The sequence below is a fragment of the Ailuropoda melanoleuca genome, chromosome 15, assembly GCF_002007445.2.
Source record: "Ailuropoda melanoleuca isolate Jingjing chromosome 15, ASM200744v2, whole genome shotgun sequence".
NCBI classification, from domain to species: Eukaryota; Metazoa; Chordata; class Mammalia; order Carnivora; family Ursidae; genus Ailuropoda; species Ailuropoda melanoleuca.
Genome location: NC_048232.1, coordinates 23,878,096 through 23,888,129, shown reverse-complemented (window position 1 = coordinate 23,888,129; position 10,034 = coordinate 23,878,096). Strand labels below are relative to the sequence as shown.

The following is a 10,034-nucleotide window of genomic DNA, read 5'->3' as shown; positions in this document are numbered from 1 at the left end:
ATGAGCCTGCTTCTTCCTCTCCCACTCCCCCTGCTTGTGTTCCCTCTCTCGCTGGCTGTCTCTATCTCTGTCAAATAAATAAATAAAATTTAAAAAAAAAAAAAAAAAAAAAGAAAAAAGAAAACAGGAGGGAACCCGGTACCATAGACATGTGAGGAAGGTGAGCAGAGGGAAACCTTGTTCACACTCGTGTTTTGTTCGTGCTTCAAACAGGCAGAGCGGCCAAACGGAGGTGAGGCGTGTGCTGCGGGGACGCTGCCTCCGAGCAGAAGGCCTGGACGCCTTCCTGTTCATTCGTTCAGTGCCATTCCCACCTTCAACCTGTGACTTAAAGATCTTCAGGCAAAAGTCCCCATTCTACATTCCCCCTTCAAGAGATGCTAATAAAATACTGTGGAAATCGGCTTTAAAATATACATGAACCAAATTCAATTATAGAGCCTCTATTTACATACACGCACAGTATATGCGTGTATGTATATATATCTTTTTACATATATATATTTAAGATATATACATACACACACATAAGTATTTTAGCTTTACTTATTTACTTGCCGTGATACTCTTGCACATGGCCATCANAACATGTATAATTTTCACAGTATATGCGTGTATGTATATATATCTTTTTACATATATATATTTAAGATATATACATACACACACATAAGTATTTTAGCTTTACTTATTTACTTGCCGTGATACTCTTGCACATGGCCATCAATAAATGGTTAAAGAATTAAACTGGACCTGCATAATCTGAGCCCAAAAGTCAAATGTATGGTTCCTCAGGAGATATGCTTTTTGGATAACAACGAAAATCCCTTTCCCTATAACCAAAAGGAATTCTGCATAAAACTGTGAATAGCCAGAAATACGAAGCTTATTTTTCTGTGGTTTTCTCTATTATGACATGCATGTACACACACAAGATGTGAATACTATTTTGAAAGTTGGAAGGCCGCATTTGAGGAAGCAATTTTACTTTTTAATGAGACAAATCTGAAAAGTAAATGCAATCCAAAGAGCATGTGAATGGGTAAGAAGATGAAAAGGAAACAAAAACACCGTACCTTCTTTTCACCCCAGATCTTATTAACCGTGTGTTTTCCTCGCCGAGAACTTGCGTCGTCAATGACATCATCGTGTACCAGACTAGCAGTGTGGATCATTTCTGCAATTAAGGCTATGGAGCGCTGGCTTGCTTGCACATCTCTAGTTAACAGAAAGCAATGCTTTTTAACAGAGACGCCGCCTATAACCTTCTCAGCAATCATCTTGTGAAAACGGGACATCCGATCTAGGATAAAGAATTTTATTTCTCTAAGAGAAACTGTATAAACACTTTGGCTTCTCTGCCGAGCCACTTCTATCATTTGGAGAACATTTTAAAAACGCATGAGATACCCAGCCAAGACTCTGTTTTATGGACAACACATTCAGAAGGAGAATTTGTATGATCGACAACAACAACAAAAAAGCTTAAACGGCTCAGAAGTCTGGCCATCAGGCTGAAGAATCACCCTTAAATGCCCTGTAATCGTGGTCCTGGGCATCTTGGGCAGTTGGTCCGAGTTACGATTAGGTTAGGAGGAGATTTCAGGGGTGCATGGGGGAGACAGGTCAATGAGCATTATGGAAAAGTGTACTGAAGAACCAACAGTCCCTGTGTTTAAAGCTTTTAACATTGTGTTAAATGAAATGTTTAGGAAGAAGACCTCAAGAACCAAGACAGAATTTTGGTCAAAACTGTCTTCCAATCCACGTTTAACCTTTGCATTAGAAACTGAAACTTCTCGGGGTGCCTGGATGACTCAGTTGGTTAAGCGTCTGCCTTTGGCTCAGGTCATGATCCCAGGGTCCTGGGATCGAGCCCCGCATCGGGCTTCCTGCTCCGTGGGGAGTCTGCTTCTCCCTCTGCTATGTTTGCTCGCTCTCTCTGACAAATAAATAAATAAAATCTTTAAAAAAAAAAAAAAGAAATTGAAACTTCTCTTTCCAGCTATAATACAACATACAGGGTAAGCACTCTCAAGAAGATACCTGGCGGTGAGGTTTACAGCTTCTAAAAGGAAATGTGCCCCAATTCCTTTTTAATCATCATCATTATCATCATCATCATCTATGGGCATTTTAAAAACTGAATTTGGAGAAAATCAAATTGGGGAAATAACCAATGGAATTTTCTGACTCAAAAACACATGCCCGACTTAAACAAACACATGCTGACCAAATGTTTCACTTATTCCAATGGCTTACTTTTCAGACACCATCATGCTGTTTCTTAGAGGGGAGCAAAGTCAGAGGGATGTTGAAATAGTCTGAACATCTGCAAAAGATAGTGCCCATTCTAAGTCCTCACATCTAGCAGAAAGCAATGAAAAAAGGAAGTGCAAGTACATAAAAGCTGCGGATATTTAACTAGACACGAAATCAGCCTGGAGAATGTCTTCTGATCTTGCTTTAAATATGATTTTAAAGTGTGGTGTTTTGCTGCCAACTCTCAGCTAAGATTTCAGAACGAAACCTCAGAACCTTCCAACTGCTTTTAGCCCAGATAAACATCATATTTTAGATGCGTTCTAATTGTATCTGATGTCCTTCCTACACAAGTAAGCTTTAATGTGTGTCGGCTTCTGTCAGGAAAAACTGCCACTGCTTTTCCACAGCACAGCATCATGGCTGGAACCAAAATTTACGTATTACAGAACACTCTCACGCTGTCTTTAAGATGACATCTCCAAAGTGCCAAACTGAGTCATGCCTTCGGAAAGCTGGGCACTGTTTCCACATCCTACTGGGGGAGAGCTGACACACTTTCCCGGCTTCTGGGAGACGTGTAAGAAAAGCCAGACTGGCAAGACGGCACGAGAAACAGAGGCCCTTGGCTTGAACGTTGGCTATGTCCCCTGTAGTCACACATGCACGAGGATGTGATGATTCAGCAGCCCCAGGACGTTTGTTTCTTCCCCTTTGTTAGACTGACAACAAAATTTTTACAATGGTTTATTTCAAGCACAGACAACAATTAGGTGGAACAGTATAATGACACACCCCCCCCCATGTATTCTTTACCCAGTTCACACGTGATTTAGGTAAAGTGCTATTTTCCTTATTCATACTAACATTGTGAAGTCTTTTTTTTTTTTTAAGACTTATTTATTTTTAGAGGAAGAACGCGAGCAGGGGGAGCAGAGGGGGAGGAAGGAGAGAAGCTGACTCCCCGCTGGGTGGGGAGCCCGAAGACCTGGGACTCGACCCCATGACCCTGAGATTAAGACCTGAGTCGAAATCAAGAGTCAGATGCTTAACCAACTGAGCCACCCAGGGGCCCCTGCATAATGCAAAGTTGTAAGTTACACGTAAAGCCCCCAGTGTGGAAAAAGGGTCTCTAAACAGAAATTCAAACCTTGTCAATGGATTAGCTGGGTTCAGAACAAACGAGGGAAGGAAATTTAAATAGTAAATGTGGCTTTGCTCTAACAGCAGAGACTCAGAAGTTTCTATTCCTAAATCTACAGAGGTTGTGTAAAGAACAGAACTCTCAAGTGGTATACGGAAAGCTCTATTTCTATTTCAAAATGTTTTTCGTCTCTCCTAACAATTCTAAACCTAAGCGTTTCACTTGGCTTGTTAGGACTTTAACAAGCTTCGTGTTTCTTAGACATACACCCCTCGTCCACCATGTCAGAATCTGCATGTATAAGAAGCAGGCCAGGTGGTGCTGCGGCACAAAGTCTGGGAAACGCCGCCCTGGCAAGTGGCAGGAGGGTTTGGGTACCGACTCCGCCTTCGCCGATCCGCGACTGCACCGCCTCTAACTCATGGAGCAAATGGGACAAGACGGCGCTGTCCTGTTCTAAACATGACCCGGAACCTAGAGGGGTCCGTTCAAAGGTGGTATGCTATTGACTCCCCAAGTCCTCCGCAGCCCAGGAACACAATGGCTCACCCGCTCGCCTGCACAATCACGGGAGGCTGACCTCTCTTTCCTCTTACACTCTGCATCCTTTTGAGTTTTAAAGCCTATGACCGAATACTTAATCCGTTTGGTACTGAAGAAACTCTCTACTTAAAAGGCAAGTCAAGTCCTTCTCTTTCTCCATCAAATGCTTCAGGATGTAAACCACATCTCCTAGTCGTTACCTGATAAAAGTCCACACATTCAAGTTTTCAGTATGCTGAACGCTCTATTCATCTAGACACAAATCAGCTTTCACCTTTCTCCATCACTGAACGGACTTGTTACAAGTTGGGGTCCTTCACCTACTGAGACCGTGGAGTGTGTTCTGCTTGACCCTCGGGTCTGCTCGTGCAGAAGAGGCCCCTCTGGTGGGAGAGAGAAGCCCCGGGGCCCCTCCCCACGCTGACGTGATATGACGTAATGCCGGGGTCTGTGCTAGTTTCCCATGGCTGCTGTGACCGATTACCACAAACTTGGTGGGTTAAACCACAGAAACTCTCTCACACAGATCTGGAGGCAGAAAGTACAAAGAGGGGCGCCTGGGTGGCGCAGTCGCTAAGTGTCTGCCTTCGGCTCAGGGCGTGATCCCAGTGTTCTGGGATCGAGCCCCACATCAGGCTCCTCCGCTGGGAGCCTGCTTCTCCCTCTCCCACTCCCCCTGCTTGTGTTCCCTCTCTCGCTGGCTGTCTCTGCCAAATAAATAATAATAATAATAAAAATCTTTAAAAAAAAAACAAAAGAAAGTCCAAAGAGTTCCACTGAGCTCAACTCAAGGTGTCGGCATAGCTGTGCTCCACTCACAGGGGCACCCCTCTGCCCCTTCCAGCCGGTGGCAGCTGGCCGCAGGGCTTTGGCCTGCGACCACAGGGCTCTGACCTTTAAGACCGGCATCTTCACCACCTCTCTGCTCCACCTTCACAGCTTCACGCTGCCTGCTCTCCTGCGTGCGTCAACCTCCCTCTACCCCCCTCTTACAGGCAGACATGGGGCTGCATTTAATGCTCACTGGATCATCCAGGGTCATGTCTCCATGTAAGATCCTTAACTGACATCATTTCTGCAAAGACCCTTTTCTGCTATATACCGTAACACAGGCTCCAAGGATGGGGATGTGAATGCCTTGGGTGGGGCCATTCTTCAGCCTCACGGTTTCTTACCTCCACTAGCCTCTTGCTGGGGGCTCAAGTGTTTCCTTGTCAGTGATCCGATTCTTGAAATACCTGCTTTTACTGCACCGAAGATCTCCTCTTTTCCTCATTATTGATACTACATTCAAGTGTCTCCCCTTCCACAGTGGCAGAGTGGGACCAAAGGCGTTCCTGACCATCTCTCACTCTCTAGTTCTCCTTTGGCCTCATGTTTCTATTTCCTGGCCTCTGTCTCTGGCCTCTGCAATCTCGTTCCCCTTTCCTGTATTCCTTACAGCCACGTCGAGGATGGACTGGCATGAACACCAAAGGTGCTTCCATCTAAGGAACAGCAGGGTGCAGGGGGGATGCCTGTGAGCTCAAACTTGCTTAGCAGGTCACTATCCTTGGTCACTGGCTATTCACCTTCCAAAACCCAAACACGGACTCCGGGCTCAGAGCGGCGTCTGTTTCTCTTGGTTGAGAATGGTGGTTTCAAGCCTGATCACCAGCCAGAATTCAGGGGCAGTTCTAACATTAAGAGAGAAGAACTGACATCCAAGAGCAGCAGCTCCTGGTATTTCACATTTAGCTCTGGATGGCACGGATGCCCACAAAGCCGCATCACACGTGACGCGGGTTCATGCTACTATTTATTTTTTTGCCACTGAAGACGCACTGCAGAAGTTTCGGGATCTGCGGATGTAGAGAGAGCAGCCTGCCACAATGATGTCTTAGACCTGCGACTTACCCAGGCTGGTTTTGCACACAGCTTTCTCCATAGGAACAGGGCACTACAGAAGAACACAGCACTGGGCTTTTTTTGTTTTTTTGTTTTGTTTTTTCCCAAATTGGCCACAGCGAGTGAAAGTGTGGTTGATTCCTCCGGTGATGACATCACCCTGGCGTGCTGGGTACACGTAGCACATTTATAAGCCTACAGGCCTCTTGCTCTCACTGCTGTCCTTATGCTTGAGCTGGACCTCACCAATGCAAGAGGCGGCCACCTTGTTATCAAAGTCCCCTCTGCCTCAGTTGCTGTCCTTTATTACAGACTCTACTTCAAGATCCCTTTTAAAAAAATGTTCTGTTGCTTTTTATTAATTCCTGTCCATTTTATAACAACATATTCAACGCTCCTGAGCACCTTTTGCACTTCTGCGTTCATATATTTATCTTTTTAAAGGAGTATTTGTAAATGTCAAAAGCTCCCTACCATATATAATTGAAAGAAAGCTTTACTGCACTTCTGAGGACAGGTCTCTGGCTACGGTGCTAATCCACGTAGCCAGGTTTCCTACTTTCATATGCGTATGTGGATAAGTCACGTACATGTGTGGTTTTGTTTTAAAGTTTAATAAAATGTGCTGTTAGTGACTGGCACACAGATTTGCTGTGCAAAATTACAGCCCTCAGTTCTATTCTAAACTTACAGTCCGGTTGATTTTATTGTCCTTACCCGAGTACATACAACCGTCATACGTGGAAGAAAAAAACTGTGACCTTAAAGTGGTTATTTTCACTACTTTGCTTAGATTCCGATTTAAATATAAATCAAGATATGAGCGTATGCAGTTTGAGAACTATTTTAGAATTCTCTTCTGACCCCATCTTTCTAGAAGGAAAATGATGCCTCATTTCTGGACATTTCAGGACTCTTCTGACCCCATCTTTCTAGAAGGAAAATGATGCCTCATTTCTGGACATTTCAGGAAGAAGCGATAACATTCCCAGCTAGTTTAAAAACAATCCTTCTGTTTACTGAATTTCTGGATTAGTCTGTGAATTCACCAATTTCTAAACCCAGCTTTAAGCAAAGGTCTGAAACCTAGGTAACTACCAGGGGCCATGCAATGCAGCCCAAGAAGGCACTTCAAAGTGTCTCAGGATGGTTTTCCAATTTAGGGAAAACAACAGATTGTACTAAATCCTGAAATTAGGTGTGGAAAAGGGCGTGGTATGCAGGTGAGACCCCTAGGACAATTCCACATTGTCCTACAGGGCCTTAAAATAGTTTTGTCTTATGGGTAAATGATGGCTTTCTCAAAGACTTCTCAAATGACACCATTACCACCTATCTCTTACTAGACCAAAGGGTTGGGGAATGAGAAGTGCATTTATACTTAGATAGCACTAAATACAACTAACAATTTCTTTTTTTGTCTGGAAAGAGTATTTTAAGAGGCTCTAAAAGAGCAGAGAAACTAAGGACTGGAAAGTTTTAAAGTATCTAAAATTTAAATATTAAATCTTTTATACAAACTCTCCTTACATGAAATAACATACATTTAAATGTCCTACTTCTATATTTTAAAATCAGATACTTCTCTAAAATGTAAGAAAGTGGAAATTATTTAAAATACAAGAGGTTGGGATGCCTGGGTGACTCAGTCGGTTAAGCGCCTGCCTTCGGCTCAGGTCATGATCCCGGGGTCCTCGGACTGAGTCCTGCATGTGGCTCCTTGTTCAGCGGGGAGCCCGCTTGAGATTCTCTCTCTCTCCCTCTCAAAAAAAGGAGAAAACTAGATTCCACCATTCTTTTGACTTTTGTTTTGACTTCTTGGCTGCCATAAATGATGCTATTAGAAGTTGATGGCTGGGAACAGTCCTCACTTTCTTGGGGTGAGGAGGCTTGTGTGATTTTATCACCATTTCCCTCAGCACAGGATTCTCTGGAATCATCCACTGTAGGTTTTTGTTTGTTTGTGTGCTTTTTTACAATCAGAGACATCAAAGCCCTCTTCTCCTTGTGTTGAGTTTTCGAGTTGGCTTTTGTAGGCGCTTTCCCTTCATCTTTCCTTTATCTTCAGGAAGTCAACTCTCACGAAGGGTCCAACATGTCTGCAATGAGGTGGAAGGGGACGACTCATCTCCCTGCATGAAAGTACAGCTCTAACAGTCAGCTGAGGAAACTTCAGGATCTTCTTCAAATGCATGTTTCACTCTCCCCCGCCTGATGCAGCGCCTCGGTACTCGTCCTCATCTGCATCGGACAGTCTTTGAGGCTACAATCTTCTGCACGGAGAGACTCAACCTCAAAGTCTACACCAGCTTGACCTGAAACTGAATCCTGATCCAACCGATCACCTCACTCTTCACTTACACCAGCCTTCAGATCCGGGTTAGATGGAGTCCCTGTTGATTCACTGCTGCTGCTTCTTTCACAAGGGACTTCCCTTGTGACACACAGAGCAAGATTTCATCAGTGGAAAGGGAAATTCTATCAGATCTATGAGCTCTGTCGTTCACCAGGTCATTCAACTGAATGTTCTTCTGCCTCAGTAACTGCTCTCCTTCTGGAAGAGGAAGAGGTCCATGGTGGAGACGCCAATCTGAATGCACAGGGTTCTCTTCCTGTAGCTACTGCCTGGGTCCTTTTGATCTCTCCCACCTTCCAGGTAACACCTCTTCTCACTCATGCAGGTGCCTGGGTCGGACGGGTCATGCCGACTGACCACTACCAAGTGTCTGTAGAACGCTATATTTTCCTGTGCTCTTTCACAGAGCAGCTCGGTGCTCTAAACAAGTACCCCGCAAGATCCCTGGAGCCACACGCTGTGCCGTTGCTTCTTATCACGTAGTCATGCAGTCAGACTGGCCGAGAGGAAAGAGAACTTCTGTCCCAGGAAGATCAGTATCGTGGCGCGTGTATCTCTAGTGCGGCCCTTAACCTTGGATCTGCGGATGCCCAAGGAGTCCTCGTTCATAGCCTCAGTGTCTCTTTGTGCGTGGACAGACTTTAACCACGTTAAAAGCAATGGCTTCGGTCTCACCAGGGTCTGCGGTGCTTACAGGACCAGCAGTAGACACAAACGTGTTGGTGCCGCACGCCTGCCCGGCTCAGGGTAGCACAGTGCTCTATGTGGGGGACCACAGGTCCAGCTCTAGTCGCCTGTGAATACGGCTGCTCCTCACCAACTGGGGGTTTTCTGCGTCCCCAGTAGGGGGAGCGGGGACCCTCAAGGCTCCCCAGTTCCCTCTACTGGGCACGTGGGAATGCAACGGCCTGGACCTCGGTGACCATTCCACTGGCAGGGTCTAGCATCCCAGGCCACGGGGATGCTAGAACGCACCAGGTCCAGAGGGGGCTCCCGGCAGTGAGAGAGGCAGGACCTCAGTCAGAGGGGGTAAGGCTGCCCCTCGGGCTTGGGTTCTCGCTCCACTCTCTTCCAGGTGCCAGGGCCACAGGAGCCCAGCGGGCCGAGGGAAACCTGATGCATGGCCCCTGCTGCCCTCCAGATCCATTCCAGTAACGAATACAGATACACCAAAAGAGCCATCTCCGAGGTTAAAAGCAAAAACGTTTCTTTTGGCACCAACTCTCCCGCCTATCCCATAAATTGCTATGGTAGTGGCTGGCTCGGTGATTCGGAACACACAGAAACCGGGAATGGTTCCAGAATCGTGAATGGCCTAATCTTAGGAATCATTTAAGTGAGATGGTGCTGTAACAACTGTTTCGTTACAGTTTTCCCAGGGTAGACTTTTGTCATTTCCTTTGTCTGTATTAGGATCATAAAAGTCACCTCCTCGGCACGTAGGATTTTCATCACACTTGGACCCTTGATATCGTCACTAATGTGAAAATGGCAACTTATAATCTGTGCCATCTGATCAAATGTCTGGCTCCATAAACTGGCCCAGTGGGATTCAGTGCCCCTTGGTCATTTGCACTATCAAGACCAATATACCATGAGCAATCCTGTTACCCCAGTCACTGGCTGCGATACCCACTTCCAGAGCTCGAAGGCTTCCACACAGGGACGGATGGGGCCAAGAGCGAGGACAAGAAGAGGTCCCCTCCATGTGGTTGCCGAACAGGGGGTTGGGTTTGTTGGAGAAAGATGAGACACTACGGCAGTGCTGCATTCAGTGAGGACAGCAATTTTATGGACCTCTATTGACTCGAAAGCTCGTCTGTGATCTAGATTGATAAAGTA

General features: G+C 45.6%; 1 protein-coding gene and 1 pseudogene across 6 annotated transcripts in view; both read right to left on the bottom strand.

The window, feature by feature from the left end:
• PDSS1 (decaprenyl diphosphate synthase subunit 1) overlaps positions 1–10,034 on the bottom strand; it is a 42,749-nt gene that overhangs the window by 19,066 nt on the left and 13,649 nt on the right. For 5 of the 6 annotated variants that reach the window (XR_004620747.1, XM_034643841.1, XM_034643844.1 and 2 more), the window contains exon 5: positions 1,077–1,218. Coding sequence is in view for 5 of the 6 variants with exons in the window: in XM_034643841.1 (XP_034499732.1) it covers positions 1,077–1,218 (142 nt within the window). In the remaining variant the exon portion in view is untranslated. Of the gene's footprint in view, positions 1–1,076; positions 1,304–10,034 lie in introns of all 6 variants that reach the window. The other variant, XM_019808225.2, reaches the window with a different exon arrangement.
• On the bottom strand, positions 4,760–8,801 carry LOC117796463 (annotated as a pseudogene).